This window comes from Agelaius tricolor, unplaced genomic scaffold, assembly GCF_023055355.1.
Source record: "Agelaius tricolor isolate 1412-34295 unplaced genomic scaffold, bAgeTri1.0.p SCAF_6, whole genome shotgun sequence".
NCBI lineage: Eukaryota > Metazoa > Chordata > Aves > Passeriformes > Icteridae > Agelaius > Agelaius tricolor.
The window spans coordinates 36,554,903-36,575,810 of record NW_027269266.1 but is presented as its reverse complement, the minus strand read 5'-3'; the positions used below and the strand labels follow the sequence as shown (position 1 = coordinate 36,575,810).

The 20,908-nt window shown below is 45.8% G+C and overlaps 1 protein-coding gene across 4 annotated transcripts in view; it reads right to left on the bottom strand.

Annotated features, from left to right (window-relative positions):
* The window catches only part of LOC139591123 (ubiquitin-conjugating enzyme E2 E1), a 45,505-nt gene extending 39,500 nt beyond the window's left edge, over nucleotides 1-6,005 (bottom strand). The window contains exons 1-5 of one of the 4 annotated variants that reach the window (XM_071429346.1): nucleotides 5,811-6,005; nucleotides 5,639-5,675; nucleotides 5,065-5,129; nucleotides 3,617-3,795; nucleotides 1,478-1,528 (exon numbers count right to left, since the gene is read on the bottom strand). In XM_071429346.1, the coding sequence (XP_071285447.1) occupies nucleotides 1,478-1,528; nucleotides 3,617-3,795; nucleotides 5,065-5,129; nucleotides 5,639-5,675; nucleotides 5,811-5,990 (512 nt within the window). In that variant the 5' untranslated portion in view covers nucleotides 5,991-6,005. Of the gene's footprint in view, nucleotides 1-1,477; nucleotides 1,529-3,616; nucleotides 3,796-5,064; nucleotides 5,198-5,638; nucleotides 5,676-5,810 lie in introns of those variants that run through there. The other 3 variants (XM_071429343.1, XM_071429344.1, XM_071429345.1) reach the window with 3 other exon arrangements.
* Between the last annotated feature and the right edge of the window lie 14,903 nt (nucleotides 6,006-20,908).

The following is a 20,908-nucleotide window of genomic DNA, read 5'->3' as shown; positions in this document are numbered from 1 at the left end:
ACCTGTGAAAGAATCCAATTGCAACAAGGATGAATTAGGGTTCTAATATCATTTACACAAACCTTCAGAAGAAACACGCAATCTAATGTACTCATATACTATCACAGCTTTTAGATAGACTTGCAAAGCTCAGTCTGAAGTCCTAGCACCTTGACCATCCAGAAAATTCTGCCTAGTTTCAAACTAAAACCACCACACTCAGTTTTCTAGAGAGCAAGTAACAGGGCCTGAGATGTGCTTCTGTGTTTCTCTCCCATGAAAATCAGGTTAAAGTGGGAGGAGGAGGGAAAAGTATGTGGACTTCGTCCTGACACAGAGCTGGGATGCACATGGGACAGACATCTCCAGCCCAAGAACTGGAAATTTTATAATATTCAGGTAAGTCATTACTGTCCCTAAAACATTGTCACAACTAAAGATTTCAAAACTTATTGGTTATCTTCCCAACAGCACAAAAATCTTCTTAGTATCAGATTAGATATCAAACATCACATTCAATCTCTCCTTCAATTAATTATGATCCTAGGGACTGGTACTGAAAGGATGGCTCTGGACCTGTCAGGCTAATTCTTGTGCTAATGCCTCCCCACAGACTAACAGTGGCAAAAAGCTTCAATAAAAAGGTTCATGTACATTTGTGGGTGGAAACTCAATACGAAAAAGACCAATTTAAACAGTTATTTATAAACATAATTTTCTCTGATTTCTGCCATTACCAACATAAAAAGACATCAAACCTCAGCTACAGCGGAAGATGGGAATGAGAGTTATGTGTTGGCAACTACAGCACACACAGACCAGACCGAAAGCCTACTACTGCCTCCTCTCCAAATGCAAAGAGGTTCAGCGACACCATGCAATGAAACAAATCAACCTGCCAGAGGTTTTAAAAAAGCAATATAAGTTTCTAAAACATACCTAAAAACAAGCTGCTTTATAAAGGGCAACAGAATATCCCTGCTTTCTGTTTCATCAGCTAAGATGCACGTTCCAGTGGGGCACCCACTGAGTGACAAATTTGCACTTCACTTCCACTGTCAGCTGCTGTTCACAACAGAACTCTGAACTAAAAACCTCAGAGCATTCTCTGCTTCCTTGGCAGGACTCTTATTTATATAAGATTAGTGCAGTCAGGCATTAGATTTATAAACCAAACCAAAAACAAACAAGAAGAAAGTTTTCACACTCTTCTTTATAAACCAGTTTCTGAAATGTACACACACAAAACAATATAACATATTGACATGCAATTGTTAAAAAAACAAAACAACCCCCAAAACAAACAGAAAACTGGTCAAAATACATACAATCTCTGGAGGTATCCCCCCCTGGAAACTATTTAAAGCATTCACAAAAGAACTGTGGATGGAGCCGTTCCTCTGCTCCATCCAGAGCCTCTGAGGGCAGTTACAACACACAGGCACACTTCAGCCCCTCACCTTCCCCCACCCTCCTCACGTAAGGAATCGACACCAACCTGCAGTTGGGAGGTGGATCTAAGGTGATGTCAGCCAATTCCTTCTGAATCCTGTGGCAATAAAGCAAGAAGGAACAAAGGTAAGTCACTGAGTGGGACAGCAGTTAATACATTCTCCTTGCAGACATACTGTCACTGTGAGCTTGCCACAGCACGTAAGAGAGGCGCTCTCAGCTGTGGCCTCCCACCAGTGCAAACCCCCTCAGCAGGACAGGCATCCTGCCCTGCTAAAGAGCCAGGCAGAAAAGCAGACAGGCATCGTGCACTGAACCCAGACAGGTGCACTGCTCTGCACTCCCACAAAGATGCCAATCACACAGTGGAAAAGACTGTCCTCTTTGCTCTGCCAACCAGCCCGTAAATGAGGGGAAACCTCTGCAAATGTGATGCTCCAAGAGGAAACTGCAGTCTGAAAAGGAATTTTGTCTTACGGGATTGAGAGAAACAGTCATTGCCAAATTGGCTCCCTCCTCTCTCCCCAGCTTCTCATCACCATCCTGAGAAAAAAAATCCACAGCCCTGAGGGAGTCAATAACTGCGCCATTCTCAAGGACACTTTAAGGAAGGTGAATATCTATTTCCGACGCTCCTGCACTTCCTACCACCTTCAATTCTCCCATTTCTTCACCCTCAAGAGCCTCACAACACCCCCATGTCCCCTCCCTAGGACTCCAGACGCTCCTTCTCTCCCCTGTGCTCAGCCAACACCCTGTCCTCCCAGCCCAGACTATTCTGGGCTTACGCTGCTTCTGCCACAAAACGCCCAACCAGCTATCATCCTCTTCCCTGGAGTCCCATTACTGTCACTCAGGCTTCCCTTCCAGATTTCCCCACCCAGCACTCAGCCTGCCTCCCTTCTCCTTTAAACTCAGCCAGCATCTCCTGCCACTTGTCATACACAAGAACCACAGCCTTTCCACAGGAGGCTGTTTAAAATCTTCTCCTTAGAACAGTGAAGGGCACAACACGTAAAGAGTGCTTGCCACTATCTATGTCAGTTTGCCATGGAAACCTGCTGAGTGGAGATCTGGAATAACCAAACCACCTAAATTCTACAAAGCCACAGAGAACTCACTTGCTACGACAGGGCATTTGCATAAAACCCCAGTCACTTTAGACACCTACTGATACAACCTCTCTGCTGCTTGGCAAAGCTGTTCAGTGAGATGGTTTATTATTCCTACTGAAGTACTGCAAGTTTGCTTGAAAACCTCCATTTGTCAGCTTAGCTCCCTGGAGCAGGATGGTGCTGAACTCAAGTGACACACAGAAAAAATAAGAAAGGGTAACTTCTAAAAAAAAAATAGCAGCTCCAAGAGTCTGTCCAAGTGAAGAAAACTGACATAGCTGTTCTGCAATTCCTGCTCTATGCAGGTGTCTCTCCCTACACATTATTCTGGAATAAAAATTACTTTAATCTCAAAAAAAGCCCAAACCCACTCTGGGCTGTGAGCAAAGATTATTTTAGAGCAGAATGTCCACAAGTGGGCCTGCTGTGGATTATTTATTCCAGTTAGCATCCAACCATACACAGAAAATTCAATATAAGTGATGAGCAGACAAAAGTAACAGTAATGTATTTGTTGGTAAAGATCTGGGGCTATATTATGTCCCTCGCACTGCAGTGCGCTCCTACAAAGCAAGCAAACTCAAAACTTCACAAACATTAATTAATCTCCAAATCAGTTCTGGGAAGAAAAAAAAGACACTCTGGACTCTAACCCACAAGAGAGCGAAACAGATGTTGAAATGCAATGCCTTACTTCAGACCATATAGCTTCCAGTAGCAGAGAAAAAAAAAGGTCTAAATGTCAATCCTACACCGTTCCCATAACAAATGCTAGTAAGAAAAAAGGAAAAGACGGCAGAAATAATTGAGGGTCAGAATAACAGCCCAGAAGAAGAAAAGCCAGGAAAATATTTGGAACAAGCAGGAAGAGGGACGAGAAAGCAGTGAAGTTGGGCAGACACTCACTGCAGCGAGACACCAAAAAAAGTGAGACAATAGCAGCTTCATGCAGAAAGGTTGAGCACAAGGGCTAGAGATGAGGAATGGGAGCAGCAGGGGAACAGCGCAAAATAAAATGAGGAAGAAGGGAAGATGCAACAAATCAGTGAGAAAACTGACTGCAGCCTCACCTCTTGGCACTGGTAGATAGCAGTTTAGAGTTTTTACTCATGCTGACTTTGCTTTCCTTCTTCTTAGGCGTGCTTGTCTCTTTCTCTGTCTGTTGGTTGGAGGATGAAGATGAGGAGGAGCTGGTGCTGGCCCTCGAATCGTCATCCGACATAGCGACCCCCCCACCACACACCCCAACCTGGAGAGGAGACACCATGGGGCGTGGGGAACAAACAGTGAACACAAACACACACAGAGAAAGGCTGCTGACAATCTCGATCTGTGTTTGGGTCATGCTCCTTTTAAAGGATCCTCGTGTCTCCCTCTCCTCTCTAGGCCCTACAGCCAAAGCAGGAGGAGCAATAGCTTCCCCTGCACTACTAACACCGAGGAGCAGGGGAAAAGGGACTTTAAAAGCTTCCTCTCAGAAAGCAAGCGCAGAATGAGAGGAGACTGGAACGAGGACAACTGCGAGGATCAGGGAAGCTCAAAGCAATTCTTTCTAATCTCCCCCAAACTGCACACACAAGAGGAGCCATCACCACCCACCACTATCGAGCCTAGGGGTGTAGGAGATAAAAATGGAACAGCTCCGGTCCCTTGGGTTCCCGGGAGGCACGTGGGGGAGGCAGGAAGGGACGAGGCCAGGGGGGTGCCCGTCGCCAGTTCTAAAATGGAAGTGGGGCATCACTGACAACACAGGGAAGACCCTGGCAGATGTGTGACTTGTGGTGGGGAAACCCCTGCCTGCTGGATAACCCCTGTCTGTGGGATCGGGCGTTGGAAGCCGTGAGGGGAGGCGGGCAGGAAGGGAGCAAACCAAGGGGAAGGGCTGAGCAGGGAGTGGGGTGCACTGGTGGCACCCACCGAGGCCCACTGCACCGAGGGGCATGTGCCAGAGGAGGGGGAAGGGAACACAGGGTCTGTGCCGGGGGGGACGCGGGGGGAAGGAGGGCCGGGGCCTACGAGGGGCGAGAGGGGAGGCCGGTGTCAGGGAGGGGGGCAGCGGGGGCCGGGGGGAGGCAGCCCGGGTCCATGCGGGCACCCCGGGGGCACGGGGGAGGAGGGCGAGCACGGCGGGCTGCCGAGGGCAGGTCCGCACCGAGAGAGGCGAGAAGCCGTCGGGAGGGATGGGGGGGGGCTGGCAGGGCACACCGGGAGAGTTCGGGGGAAGGGCTCGGGGGGCAGCCGCGGGCCCGAGGGGGAGGGGGGGGCGACACACGGCCGCCTCCCTCCCAGGGCCACGGGCTCCCGGGGAGCTCCCCTGCCCCCGCCGGCCGAGAGCCGGAGGGGGCCCGGCCGAGCTGCCCCGGCCGCGGGCCCGCAGGGCCGGGGGACAGCGGTACCTGACAGCCCCGGGCGCGACCCCCCTGCCCCGCCGGCTGCCGCCCCATCGCCGGGCCGCGGCCGGCCCTGCCCCTCGCCCCTGCCCCCGGGGAGGGCGGCGGGGGGTGCCCCGTCCCCCTACCTCTCCCTTTGTGTCTGGCTGCTCCTCCTCGGTGCGGCTGGGCCTGGCCACTCGTGTCTCTCTCGCTGGGAGAGAAGCGGAAGTGCTGCAACAGCAACTATTAAACAGGCAATGGCTTCCCTGGCTGCCTCCCCCACCGCCGAGCGGGGCTGGGGGGCGGCGGGGCCGGGGCGCCACCCGGTGCGGAGCGGGGGGCGGCGGGGGCGGGCGGCGGAGCCCCAGCTCCGGGGATGGAGGGGGATCCCGGCCGCCACGGCCCCCTCTCTTTCCCTTCCCCCCGGGGAGGGAAGAAAGGGGCACACGGAGGGGGACGTGAGTTTTTAATGGAGACCCTCTGAAAAGTAACCTGCAGGGGTGTCGGGGGGCACAGGGACAGGAGCCCTCCCCGGCTCCGCTGCTGCTTCCGTGCGAGAGCCCCGCGGGGACGCGGTGGAAGCAGGTGGCTGGCAGAGGGGCAGCTCCCGGGGCTGCTTTTTTTAAGGCTCAGAGGGGGTATTAGGGTCGGCGCGGGGGCTGCTTGCTTTCCTCCTATTCTCAGAACTGTTTCAACCCCAAAGCTTCTCCCCTGCCTCACCTGCTTTGTCCCTCCGGCGGCAGCAGCAACTTCTCACCTGTCTCAGTTTGAAAGCAATAAGGGGAAAAAAGAAAGGGGAAAAAAAAAAAAAAAAAAAGGAGCCTAGCCCAAAGCCCACTCGCCCCCACCAACCCAGGCAAAAGGAATCCCCGGCAGCTTTCCCGTCTCTCACCTGTTTCAGCCCTAAAGCAGCAGCTGTGTCCTCCCTTCCCTCCCCCGGCTCAGCCCTGAACCAGCAGCAAGAGCAGCCGCTTCCCACTCGCCCTCGCCCGGAGTTCAGGATTCCATTGTCCCCCACACTGCATTTGGTGACATCACTGACACACAAAGAAGGGGCACTTCGTGATGTCATCAACGCATGCTGGGAGAGAAAACAAAATTCTGGGCTTGGCAACGGCAGCACTAAAACACAGGCGCACACAGATACACACACAGACCTTTCAATTTTCCAAAGGTAAAAGTGTTAGGGATTTTTTTTTCCCCCAGTCCCCTGATGGGGAGCCCGTCTGCGGAAAAAGGCGTGTTGTATTCGCTAGCGTGTTGTAATCGCGAGGCGATTTACTCATTTCTCCGAATCCTCTGCTGTCCATCTCTCGCTCCCTGTCCACCCAAGGGACAAAAGTGATTTGGCCGGAGCGACCCACCGCCCCCGGCCCAGGCGCGGGCAGCAGCCCCGGTGGGCAGCTGCGGCTCTTCCTAGAGGTGCCAGACCCACTCGGGAAGGGACAATGGGGACCAGCATTCCCACCGACCTCACCCGGGGCACATTTGGCTCGCTGCCGCCAGTTTCCACAGCCTCTCGAGGGATCGCCTATCGAGTTACTTGGTGTCTTCAGTGGCCGAAAATACACTGGACTGTCACCACCACGCACCACGATAATGGATCGGAGTTTGTATGTCACCCTTTCTCCCACGGGAGGACCTCGAGGTGATCCGCAGGCACACAGCACTGCTGGCTCCACAGGGCGCTGGTACGACATGACACCTGGGGAGTCCCGAGGGGTCAATTACAAAACCGAAGCCGCAGGAGCGGCGGGGGACGGGGGCGGGGGGACATCCCAAGTCTGGGCATCTCCGTTTCGCAGCGGCCGCGGGGGGGAGCGGGGGCAGCCGAGGCTGGCTCCTCCTGAAGCCCGGGCTTCCCGTCTGACGCTGCCAGCGCTGCCCGTTCGTTCCCGGGCTGCCAACATGGCCCCAGCGGCGGGCGCGGGTCCGGCGGGGCAAGCTCTCCCCGTTCCCCCGGCGAGCGGCCGTGCCCAGCCGCTGCCGCCAGGCTCCCGTGGGACCCGTGGTGTGAAGCTGCCCCTCGGGAAGAGCCTGCCCCTTAGCTAGGGCGGATGCTTGAGTGGGGATGAAAGCCTTCAGGCTGGGGTCGGGTAGTGGGTGCCTGTGGCTTCCTTTGGGGTCAGCTGTCAGCCAGGCTGCCTGGGGATGCCGAGTCCTTCTTCCATGGGACAGCAGCTTCACACTTTGTGACTCAACACAAGGATCTGCTCGCCGCACTGACCTTCCACCATTTATATCCTGTGATCTTTGAGGCAGAGGTATCCCTAGAGTGGACCTCCTTGCAGGGACAGTCGTTTCCTCTGTCACCCTCTCCTCTGTTTCCTTAGACTTCTGCATCTGCTGCTTCTCTCTCTTTCTCTTCCTCACCCATTTTCTGCACACATTTCAGCAGCACCTCATTTCCCCTGGGCCAGTCCCTAATCTACCTACACTCCCCAAACTTGCTGCCTGGTCTCCTGTTTGAGACGTGGAGTGTGCTAGATATGTACACCCCAGTGACACTGCGACTGTCACCCTGACAACAGAAGGAATTCCACTGCAGTGTCACACTTAAATGGTCTTTGTGTGTGGGTTTTGATTTTGGGGAGTTTTCCCCTGCTAACCGTGCCCTTCAGTCTTTATTGCCTGTAGTACCATGTACTAGGCTTTAGTGAACTTTCTTCCAAAAACAGTTTGCTAGCAGAGACAGCCTGTCCAGTTTGACCTGTGGAAATGATGACTGGGAAGCTATGGTCATCCTACCTTCTAGGAACTGTAGAGCTGTGGTATCTCCACCATTGACCATGGCCCTGAAGACATATAATAAATGTAATGAAAACTGGCATTTAGATAAAGGTGGATGATCTGATTACTTCATGCCCCTCATTGGCCAAATGGCGTCAGAGTTCAGCTCCTGAAAACTGCGATGAGCCCCTCTGCCAGCATTTTCCTAACTGACCCAGGGGGCTGTGCAGGATAGGGCTGGCAGTATGGTGCTATGTGTCAGCTGACAAATGCAAAAGATGTGAGGACACAGAGCAAAGTGACCAGGCTTAACAAATTTCACTGCTTATATGGAATAGCTCTTTAAAAAGAGAATATCTTCATTTTTACCACAAAAAAAAACCCCAAACAAACAAATAAACAAAAAAAAAACCAAAACAAAAACAAAAACAAAACAAAACAAAAACCAAAAAATCCCCAAAAAACTCCAAGTCTTTCCTGTTGTCACAGGAAACCTTCAACGAAGTCAAGTGAGACAACTGATATTAATAATGAAAGCCTGCAGTTCTGTAAGAAGGGACAAGTGTAAATATTGCTACAAAATCACACAGGCACTCTTGCTATATTATGTTAATAATCTTGGTAGGGGGTTATCTGTAGATTAACCTTTTCTGTAGCACACAATCCTTGGTAACCCTGTTCAAAGTAATAATATGATAACCAGCAGCAGAGGTTATTTACTTTGAAGCCTACCCAAAAAATGCTTTTGCTGAAAGCACCTACTAATGTCAGCGCTTGAGCAGCTGTTACAGTGGCAACTCCCATTTTATGACTCACCTCCTAGGTCAGGGCTGGGATCAGCAATGGGCTGTTCTCCTGTGTTAGCTATGCCATACCCAGAGAGAGAGGGAGCCAAGAAGCCCACTTCTACGCCCAGAAATGTTTTTGCAGCTTGCCCTTCTTCCATGCTTGGCCTCTCAGTTCTGCAGGGACATGGAAAAAAGGGAAGAGAGTGTAGGACATGATTATTTTTCCACCAAATGGAAGAACTTCCTCCTTTAATCAACCTCATACCTTCTTGGGAATTCTGACAAAATGCCACTGATCTGCTTCTATTTCTTTCCTGTAAAGTATGTGCACTTTATTGGGTGAGCTTTCCTTCTTATCAGTGCTTCGTCTTCCTGTTTCCTTAGTTTTGTTTTTGTTTTTTTGGTTGTTTTTTTTTTTTTTTTAAATTTTCTTGGCTAAGTTGTGCAAAGAACTTGCAGAGGAAAACTGACCCAGAATATTAATTTTCCCTGTGCCCAAGCTTTTTTAATCGATGGCACTAGTTCAGTGCAGCAACTGAATAGGATTAGTCACTTTTCCCTCTGGACTGAGTTTGGAGGAGGCTGAAAAGATAGATGACTGGAATCGAGTTGCCTTTGGGGCATTGAGCTTAATTCACAGCAGAAGGTAGCCAGTTCAAATTGCTCTGAGTCTTCTGCTAAGGGAAGGTGACTCAGATTAGTCCTTTTGTACCATCTCAGTTCTAAATAAAGTTTCAGCATTATTTTAACTAGTCTGTTTATGTCTGAGCCAAAGCGCCTTATATTTCCAGCAATTCCAGTGAGTTCTGCATCAGACCTTTTGTGGGGAGCAGAAAGAAATTATCATTTCTTTGGCTCTCCTAATGTCAGCTTGCTGGTAATATCATGCTTGCAAGTGATAGTGGCAAAGTGAGAAACATGCTGATACCTCACACAGTCCTGTGATGACACACTTTGTCCTTTCTGTGTGACCCTGTGATACAAAGTGAGGTGGCAAGGAAAAGTTACAATAAGCTCAGGACTTACGATACAGCTATTTGAATAAGGCTAGACAGAAACTCTTCCAAAAGAGGAAGGAACTTCATTGAAATGAAACAAAACGTAACAGACAAAACACAAGTGGTCTAAGTATGTGACATAAGATAGTGAATTTACCCATTGGTTTCCTGCTCACAGCTATCTTGCCATAACTTAATAATGCATCAACTAATGCTCCAACTCCCCTTGCTGTAATTTTCTCACATAATATAGCTCTTAGCCCTTAGAATTATATCTTTTTCAGTTCCTTACAGAAGAATGAAAGGGTCCACAATAAGAAAAAGATTTGTTTCCTCTTCTTTTATTCCAGTACAAAAGAGGACTTAGTTGTGAAGGAAAAGTTTAGGTCTCATTGTCAGACTCTTGCTATTTACTACTTGGTTTTGGTTCTGTTTGAGGTTAGTCCTGGGACCTGAAGGCCTGTCTGGGGGACTCAGTGTGAACAGAAATACCTGAGATCTGTTACATGTTTTTGCCTTGTTAAAGTCCTGGCTGAACCCCTATAGATGAAGAGACCAGCTGGCATTTAATTCCAAAAGCTTAAACAGAGAAGTATAGCTGCCTATAACTCTACATATTTTCTGCCTCTACAGTGCTCCTTTTGTGCACCTCCTGGTATATGGTCTGGTTTGTTTTGGTAATTGAAAAACTGGAGATGCTTAGATCAATTCAATTTCACAGCCTCATAAGAAGTTTCACAAGATATATTTCCAGGGGATTCTGCCTCACTTCCAGGTGATAAGATTGAGTCTTAGAATTGCTTTACCTTGAAGATAAAGTGATTCACTGCTTTCTCAGTTTGCCCAATCTATAGCTATTATTTAGCAATCAAGACTGAGATATGTGGTGCTTCCCTTGTCTGTGTTTCCAGCATTGACTCCATATTTCTGTTCTTCATTTTCTATCCTGTAAAAAAAGAGAATTATATTTATCTGCAATTAGACTAAAAGTATAAATAGAGGTGTACATTCAGACTTCACTCATAGCCACTCATTAGACTTTTTTGTCACTTCCATTTTTGCGCCTGGTGGATTGATCTCCTTTTCTGCAGAATGCTGCCTCTCTGTGCTTCCATTGGTCTCTGTGCTTCCTTTGGGCTTTGCAGTAGCTGGCTCTGCTTTTCTTCATGGAATCATAAAATGGTTTAGTTGGAAGGCGCTTTAAAGATCACCTAGTTCCAACTCCCCTGTCATGGGCAGGGACACTTTCCACTAGACCAGGTTGCTCAAAGCCCATCTGGGTTCCCTGGATTGCTGTATTCCAGACTCTTTGACTTTTCTGTTCTGGCAGTGCATGCTCCTCTAGTTCAGATGTTTTCCCTGTTTCTGCCTATTTTTCTGTTATTGATCATCATCAGCTTTCCATTTCTACATATCCCTTTTCCTTGGCAGCAGTACTCAGGTTCCGAAGAAACTCAGATAGTGGAGGGATTATACTAGACTGAGCAGTAAATGGACTATCATCAAACAGTACTGCCACAGGAAAGACCCCAGGGTGATGGCATTCCTGTTGAAAGATGTGGGCCAACATGACCCAGACAAATGGACTCCTGGAAATGATCAGTGTCAAACAGCATCAAATACACAGCTTTTGCCTCTCTTCTTTTGCTAGCATGCAGGAAAGTAAAACTTGTTCTTTAAACTTGTGTTTACTTTTTATTTGTCACCACTAAGTTGCCAATGGCAATGTCCACTGCTGGAGTAAATCCATAGCTGATGGATGGTTATGACATGCCTATGCTGGGATAACAGCAGGTGTAGCCCAGTGAAAGCCAGTCTAAAAGACTGGTTTGCCAGCACAGAGTGCACCTCCTGACACTGCATTCGGTCTGTACAGCTGTATTGCCTGCACAGCTATCCAAGAGATCTTTTTCTGGTGTAAGCTTAACCTCGGAGTGCTTCTGTCTTGAAACAAAATAATCAGATAGGAGAACTACTGTAGGTGGCTTATTAATAGTGTAGGCTCACAGTTTATGCCTCTGCCTCTGATTTTATCACTTTGATAAAATCAGATTAAAAAGGACAGTATTTATCATATGGTTACCAGAATGTTAGATTGACCATGGAATACATACCCTGGAAAATCACTCATTGTGGAGATGCAGATCTGCAATAAGACATATAAAATGTCAGTCAGTTGTACTGAATAGGTTATTTAAGGACTCAGTAATAAGTGGACAAAGTAATTTTCCTAGTATTTGAGATAAAAGGGTTTCTTGCTTTATAAATAATATTTTTATTTTAAATAAAAAGGACCTACAATAGTTTCTTCCTGCACCTTCAAATATTTCTCAGTGTCACAGTAAGTGTCTCTCTGGCTCAGATGGGTTAGTAGAAGAAATTCTGCTTTGCTTGCTCATGCACTGAATTGGTAATATTCTGGTTTATTCTTTCTATTAAAAATGTGAGATTTCCCATCTGCTACGATTCTGTGGATTTCTAAATCCATGTGAGGAAAAAAAATCTACATGTCCTAACTTCTTAGAAAATGTATTTAGTGCAGATTTCAATTGAGTCTTTCAACCTCTGGCTCCTCATCTAACAAAGGTTCTTCTCAACAGAGAAGGATCAGGAGAGGTGTTCAGGGCTCAGTAATTTCACTCTGTGGCTTGACTACAGTTCAAGACTTCAATGGTCTTCAACTGCAATTTTTCTCCCTAGGCCTTCTTATTATCAGAGCCTTCAAAAGGAAGCAATAGAATCACTCAGACTTTTACAGATCCCTGATGCTGCATTCTTGAGAAACCAGTGTATTGCAATTCTTTTCTTCTCTTTTTGTCTGACCAGTACATGAAAGCAAAGAATAGAACATGCATCTGATTGTTAACCAGTACTTATATTTAACACCTGAATCATATAGTTTTTAATCTTTATTGAGCGATTAAGTATTCTTCATTGCCCATGTAAATAATTGAAACAAAAAGTGTAAGTTGTTAAAAACTCCAGCTTTAGAGAGCCCTTCATTTCAACATTTCTTAGAGGGTATTGTCTATTTTTTTTTTTCTTCCTGATATAGACCATGGTAACTCTTAGATTATGCCAAAGGTTATAGAAGTGTTCACAGCATGGACTAAACTTCACACATAACACTTTTTCATTATCCCTTCTGTCATTCATGTTCATGAAAGTTCCATGTAGCATATTCAGCAATTGCTGACATGGAAGTACAAGCTCAGGAAACCTAAACGTTTCTTAGTACCTGTAAAATACCTTTTTTGTTGTTGTTAAATAACCTTCTGCTGTTTTGTTCTGTTCCCATACCACCATAAAAGGTGCATTTGAAATGTGGCTTCTTGCTAAGCTAAAGAACATCATGTCTATGATGTCATGCCATCATTTATGGCCTGAAGGGCAGCTAGATATTTCAGACTTTATCCACACAGACACGTTTCACCCTTCACATCAATGCAACCATACAGATACAGTTAAACAAGCATAACCCTACCTGTGAACTCCTATCCCACCGTAAAAAGGCTGTCTCTGGTTCAATTAATAGCCTTCCCAGAGCAATATAAGTCCAAATTGGAAAAAGGTTCACTTCTAGAGTGTTCACACAAGGTACTGTATAATTATATAACATTATATAATATAACAACCTCTTTGGTTGCACAGACATGCTTTAGAAAAATCCATGGTGTAATGAAGTTTCTTTGCCAATCTCTTAATTCAACATTTCTGGGTTAGAACTGGAGCAGAAGGATCTTCCTTTAATTCTGTTTTGCAACTCTTTTTCAAAGAATTTATTGTAGCTTTTCTACCCCTCTGACTTTGTCTTTTCTTTACTTCTCCCAGTAGCCTGAAGCACTGTATTTCTCCATATTTGTATGACCATGATCCTGTGATTGTTTTTTACCTTTTCAAGTTCTTCTTCCTTTTCTCTTTACTTAACTCTCTGCAAGTGATTCCCTGAATTTTGGCCAGTATGTCCAGTCAGGCAGATTTTTTTCTCCCATTGTCTCCAAGCGTACAAAATGGCCAATAGTTCTTTTCCCCCATTCCTTCCCAGTAAATGCCACTACACAAAGTCCTTCTCCATATTTCCTGTTTCTTCCAGGCTTCCAGGCTGCTCCTTGAAGGGCCTTGCAGCTGTCCATGGGAGCAGCTTTCTCTGGGCCGATCAGTAACACACAGGGAATGCTCTACAGCCTCTCAGGTCCACAGGGACCTGCAGTTTGAGAACCACCACCTCTTGCATCAGTTGATGTGATACAAATAGGAGCCCTCTGGACATGAACTTTCCATTCCTACACCATAATTGGGCTTTAGGCATTACCACAATATGAACAGGCCATAATAACATAATTGCAGAATTTTAAGTCCTGTTTCAAGGGATTTAACTCCTTTATTTTTTTTTAACCATACCCCAAGTCGATAGATATTTTCATAGAAATAAATCTATTGTAGTAAGATGTCTCTCAGCCCAGAGACATGTGTCTGGTAAGACTCCAGTGATGTGTAAGCTTAGAACAAAGCAGAAGAACATGCCTCCTATAGAGAATACAATGTTTAAGGTGTCAGTGAAACTGCACAACTCTCTGGCACTTTGGGTGGCAATTGTACCACACCCTGAAAGGGTTTGTTTTCAAAACTGAGGTTGAAAAAAAATATATAAAAGACACTGAACAACAGATGTCAAGAGTACTTCCTCTGCTAGGTATAGTCAGAAGGAGAGTTGCTCTTTGAAGATTTGCACATAAATTGTCATGTCCTCAAAAATGAAATTTGCATCTCAGATCTCGGAATTTATGTATTGAAACTACAGGCAGTCTTTATAGCGTAGGCTGATATGAAAGGCATATTAATATGATTTTTTAAAAACAGCTAATAAGAAAATGGCGTATTACCATTTTTTCTAGGAATTTGTTGGCAAAGAACCTGGAGATTTTTCAAATAGCAGAAGCAGGACTAACACCTTTCCAATGCCACTTCTAATTCTGCCAGATTTTTGCTTTAAACGTCTGCTAATCTCAGAAGTTGCCCATTTATTTTTTGTCCATGCCACACAAAGATGACATTCACCCCATTAAATATACAGTGTCACACAAGACAAACAATGCAGCACAATCATCTGCTGAAGAAACCTGAGAAACAGTGGGTTTATTTAAAATTACCATATTTCACCAGTTTGCCTTTTATTTAAGTTCATTGAGCCTCAGGTACTGACTGATGAAGCCAACAAGATTCTTTTCATTACTTTAATATGTTTCAAATCAAGCCATTGGAAAGGAGCAGATTTTTAGAAGCAGCTCATTAGTGGAAATGCTGCTGCTTTCTGCAACTCGAAGATTGCCATTGGGAGAATCCTTTAGTTGCCTTAACATCTGTGCTGTAGCTGTGTGTTTTGGATGTGTTACACAGGTATTGTTGGTTTCTTTAATTTACCTGCCTTAATATCCATTCAGTTATGTTTTTTCCGCTGCTGTGAAATATTATTTTCCTGTCTTCCAGTTTCTGTGCTATTGGCAGCCCTTCCTCTGTGCTTATCAAAAAAAGCAAGAGAGAGGACAGTGTCACACTTGAATGATTTTTTATAAGGTTGGGATATATCTGTGGGTTTCACAATAAGATAGCCTGGCCAATGGAGTTTGTATATAGAGATTTTTCAGTTTCATTACAGCTATGGGATTAGGCAGCGCAGTAAAGGAAAAAAGTCAAGAGAGGCATTCTGACTTTGCTTTGGCATAACTCTTTAGAGTTCAGCAAGCTTACTCCAGGTTTACACTGGAATAAAGGAAGCTCAGAGTGATGCCCAATAGATCAGTTTACAGTGCTTTTGGAGGCATCAATTTACTCAGTCACTTGGAAAATCTTACTCCCCTACTGCCAAAGATCTGGGACAATTCACAATTCTAATATATTTGTGGTGTGTAGATGTGTTTGCTTAGTAGAATTAGGAATCTGTTAAGCAAATTTCATACAGCAAGCCCTTCCCTGTCTTATGCTCAAGGGCAAAGTAGAAAATAAGATGCACAGGGAATTTCCCACCCCTGTAGGAAGACAAAAAAATAATGAGTGCTGCTGGCCTGTAACAGACCTGGATGTAGCCTTTTAACCAATGCTTGCTTACACAGCTCTCAGAAGCAAACACAGACACAGGTTTGAGTGCTCTTGTTCATGGGGAAAAGGATGCCAAGAGCCTGCTGTGAGGAGCCCTGTCCTGACTGATAGGATTTCTCCCACGTTCAACAGCAGCTTTTCTCCCCTTCGTTGGATGGACAGTACTTTAATTCATCTATTAAATGGCTTAATATACTACCCTTGTTCTGTAACTGAGCTTCAGCAAACTTGGAGATGTGGGCAAAAAAGCTGTCTGTTTCCTGTATCAGTGGCAGCTACATGAAGTAAGCTTATATATGTTGCTGTTTGGAGGTTTTCTGACAGATTCTTTTTTTTTTCCCCCCTAGGTGTGAATTGCCACTTGGCAAAAAGTATCTGGACACTGAAATGTGTCATTTGGTGCCCTAAATGTTTATGTCCAACCCTGCCACTGATGACACAACATGCTGCAAGAACAAAAGTCTGTTGGCTGGAGTCTGAACTGGTTTCCTAATTCACACCTGTGCATTGGCAGACAAGCAGCCATCAATCACAGACTCCTGCATATCCTGGGTATGCTGTTATGGGCAGGGCTGGAAACATTCTGAGTGCTGATGGGAAAGATTGGGTAAGAAAAAACAATAGAAGAAAAGTAAGAAAGCAAAGGTAATAGATGTATAGGAAACGGGGCTGCGAAGGATATCAGGAGGCTGAATTGACAATGCTGGTGTAATTCCTGACAGACGAGATTAAAAATAATCTCTTTGAAATGCATTATGGCCTCAGAGCCACAGATAAAATGTGTTAGAAACAAGTTACTCCCTACATCTGCTAAATCTTAAAGCACCTTCCCAGAGTGCTAGACAGGAGTTTGAGTTGCTGCACGAAAGTCTCTATATCTTGTTTTATTTGAGTATGTGTAAAGTATCTGTATAAAATATTTATCTACAGGATGGAAGAGTATTAGGTGTGCATGATTTTCGTAACACTCTGACAAGAAATGGAATTTTCCTAGACTAAGGCTTGTGTAGCATGCTTGAAATTGGGCTCATAACCAGCTTGTACATCTTTCAGGTTTATGGATGGATTTTGTGTTTAAGAAGTAGAAGTAAATAAAAGCAGATAAAAAGAATGTGACTACTATGCAGCTAAATCATCTTTAGGAAGGTATCAAGGCCAGGTCCGCTCATTAGTTTCTTTCTTCATTAGTACTGGAAGAACAAAGAACAGCATTTACTCTATATTCTAAAGATTAATTGAACTGGGGGATGGAGCAGTGAAATTGAATTAGTAAATTATTAACCAATTTCTAAGTAATAAGAAATAATCTATTACAGAGGCTATCCCTCCATCTAGAGATTTGTCTTAAGCATTTGTCTTTGGAAGAGATGGAAGGAATAAAGGGATACAGTCTAGAGACAATCCATCAAGTCAACTATTGGAACATGAATAATGAAGACCTTTGAACCTGGCAAATCTTCCAGATCTCTGTCCCTTAACTGTGACTTACAGATTGTTTCAGGGTTGCTGCTTAATCTAATAGCCTCTTTTTAATTTTGCCCCGTCCCCCCCTGACCCCCCCGTTATTAAAAATGTTCCTGTTATAATCTCAGCATCTGACAGCCAAAGCAACAGTTAACAAGGCCCAAATCTGGCAGTGTGTCAGCTCAGGAACTCCCTCCAGCCTGCAAATACAACTCCACCCACTCACATTTTCAGAAGAGGAGCCTGGTGCCAAGGCAGCGCTGGCAAGGTGGCGGCTGGGGAAGTGGAGGCTCTGGCTTCTTTGATTTCTGAAGCTGCCTATGAACAACTGCCTTCTTTCTTCCTTTTTGAGTCAAGCGTCACTTTGATGGCTGGAAGGTTTCCTCATTGCCTGTTTCTAAGATTAAAACTCTGATTTACTTTTAGAAACCAAAATAAGTAACATTAGTGTCCAACTGAAACCAGCAAACTTGTCTCATGTAAAGTTCTGACTAAGAGGAAGGGTCTGGATCTCACTAAGAATACTTCTCATTAGCCTTGTGGTTTAAAGATGTTTTGAAGCAGCTCATGGGGGTGAGAATTTAATCTGTCCATCCTTCCTGGCTCCTGGCATATGGGATGTGCTTCCAGCATGTGTGAAAATATTGGGAAGGAGGAGAGGAAAAGGCTCATGGGGTACTCACAAGCATCTTCACCCACCCCAATTGCCCAATGGAGGTTATGGCTGTTCTAAATCCACCTGGTCCCCTGGTTTGGGAAGGGCTAAAGCCTTTATACCAGGTGTAAAGCTCTGTTTCACTCTGCCTGTATGGTGGTCTCCTTCTACCCTGCTTCATAGATGCACCTCTCAGCTCACAGCTGCAGCTCACAATGCAGGCACAGTCTCTGCCCAGAAATGCAGATGTGTTTTGTCCCAAGGTCTAACTGTGCTCTATAGTTTATAGGGCCCTATGAATGGCCTTGATGGATTTTAGAGATGGGAGTGGGGAGGCCAGAAGTTGAATTTTTTGGAAAACATCTATCCAGTGGTACCTGAGCTGTGCCAGATTTCCCTGGCTGGGCTGCAAACTGTGCAAACACACATTGCTGTCTCTCAGACTTTTGCTTAGGCTTTTGTGCAAGCCCACAAATGAAGTACTGCATTCTTTACTCCCACCTGCAGTGTTAAATGAATAGCTGCTTGACTTGTTGTACTCTATGCAGATTTTTAATGAATCACTTCAGTTCCAGGGGTGAGCCTCTCTCCCCAGCCTGCTTCCCTATGTGTCAACACTCCTGTGTCCTCCCCACCCTAGACCAATGGCTTAGACCATCTTCCATTCATTTCCAGGGCCTCCCAGGAGTGGGAAGTTGCAAAGGGACAGGTGAAATTGTCCTGTGGTTCATTTTCACCTCAAATGGTGCTCTTCTTGTTCCCTATTAGCCTGCAGCTCTCAGCTCATACTCAAGAGGGGCCTGAATCCAATTTCTCCCTTACTCCCCCCCCACCCCCCAACGATTGTTGGCTCTGGTTTGTAAACAAGAGAACAGCTACACACCTCAAGTATCTGGTTCACAGTTTCTTCAGAACGTACCCTACCTCTGGAAAAGTGAGAGGATCTCTTGGACTTGCTCTGTTCAGCTTCACTGTTAGTTGGGCCCTAAACCACATCAGACCCAAGAGTAGATCCACAGTGATTGCCTGTTGTCTGGCAACACTGGCTGGTGATGATTTCTCAGCACAGCTTTCACTTGGAAAACTTAATTCCTTCTTAAAATGCTCTCACCACCCTCTGTGCGAAGATGAGCCTTCAGCAGCATTCACAGCAGATGCACTTCTGGATCTGGCTCTCCCATCCCTCACGCCTCCTGCAAGGTTCTGCTCTTCTTCCTGCTGTACAGAGACACACTGCATCTAGAATGCAGAGATGGGGAGAGCCTGCACAAAATTTTTCTGACTCCAATGCATGTGGTGCCCTCTCTCAACACTAGTCTGTATTCACAGTTCCTCTGTGACTCAGGGGCAGGCTTACAGTCTCTGAAAAATTCTGTTTTCTCCTTCTTATATCCCAAGCCCTTTGAGTTAAACCATGACAAAGGAAGATAGAGAGATTGCAAAGAAACAAGGGATTTTCTTGTAATTTCAGCATTTATTTCCTTCTTAAAGATGCAGTTGTATAAAATAAGTGATGTCCTGGCAAAGGCTAGTGTTATGCTGTGCCAGACAATTTTATCACCCTTGCCCATGATGGCTCTAGTGTACAGCATAAAGCTGCTTTGCTTTCCAACATGCCAGGTTTTTTTTCAGTGCCAGACCTCACTTGGCGGCTCCGAGGAGTTTTCCTCCAAAATTAGCCCCTCTCCAGCATCCTTCTGTCCTGCCGTGGGTACCACGGGTGCCGAGCCGGAGCCGCCCCGAGCAGAGCCGGGCGGGACGGCACCGTCTCGGCGACAGGAGGGGGAGCTCGCAGCGCGCCGGCTTTAACCGGAGAATTAATTTAGCAACGCTGCAAAATCACCACTGCGGCTGAGATGTTCCTAGGGCCTTTCTCCACACCTCCTCCCCCATCCCCCATGAAAACAAACAGGAAAAAAAAAAGGGAATAATGGGGGTTTATTTTGGGGTTCAGGGTAGGATGGAGAATTAAACTAAATTAAAGAGGAGGTGAGAGGCAGTGCAGCTGCCGGGAAGGGATGGAGAGGGTGGATCTTAATATATATTTATGGTGCTAGCAGTGATGAGTGAGATTGACTGCCAGCAGTCAATAACACCTCTCCTCAGGTAGACTGGGACGGGTTCACAGCTGGTGTGGGCTCCTCAATTCAGCTGAGCAACCAAAGGTTGTGCCCACTTACACTAGCACTGAACTTAGTTGTGTATGTGCTAGGAGACCCGTGAGGAGAGCAAAACCCATGCCAGTGGAAAAGTCTTTGTTTCCAGAAGTGAGACAGAAAAGCTTGAGCTACCAGTCTCAACATAAAATCACAATACTCATCAAGCTCTCCTCTGGAGTATGAATTCAAGAAAAGGGTGCTCAAGTCTGTGTTGTTACATGGAGTAATAGGGGCAGAATTTGGGTTCATGCACAAACTTCCTAACACACCTTTTGGCCTAACCCCAGGCTCTGCCCAAGTTAACATCAAGCTTCTCAAAGTTAGGATGCTTTTCTGAAAAATTCCTCTCAAACTTGGGGGCACCACAGTTTACTTCTTTTGCTTTTGCTATTTTTACTCTTTTCTCTGAGAAGTCAACTGAAGGCAGAATCTGGAAAAAAAAAATCCTAACCTGTCAAAGCATCTTCCTGAAGATATTTCTCCCCAAGAATGCAGAGGAAATTGCCGCTTTCAGAATGCATTTGTCCAGACAAACCTACATCCATCAGCTGTTATGGATCTAAGCCACAAGGAATACCTGTGTTGGTTTCACAGCAGAAGTGGGAGAAGGTTTTCATGGTGGTAGGACCAAACCCTGCCTGCCCTCAGGTGCAGTACTGCAACTGAGCTCATCCCTAAGGTGGGCAGTAGTTTTCCTGGTGCAGACAGCCCTGTAGAAAGTTAATCTCCTAATATTGCAGTGATAAATTGGAGAGAGATTTCTTTTATGCCCCCCACTCCAAGTGCCTCCTTAATTCTCCTGTATAAAATCCATGGAAATTCCTGAAGTTTATATCTGGCAATCTCTCATGAGATAGCTTTTTAAGGTAAAATATCCCCCTCCTTATCTATAAGCTCATGACCCTCATTATTAGTGCAAGCTGAGCCTATGACTAGTAAAAAAGAGCTTACCTCTTGACCTAGAGGAGAAAGAATCTAGAGAGATCAAAATATGTAGTGCCAAATTAAATAATTTCCTGATGAGCTCACACAAATAGAGGGTTGCATCTTCCCTTGCTGTGGAAAAGGAGCAGGTTCTCTGCAGGCACAGAAAGCATTCT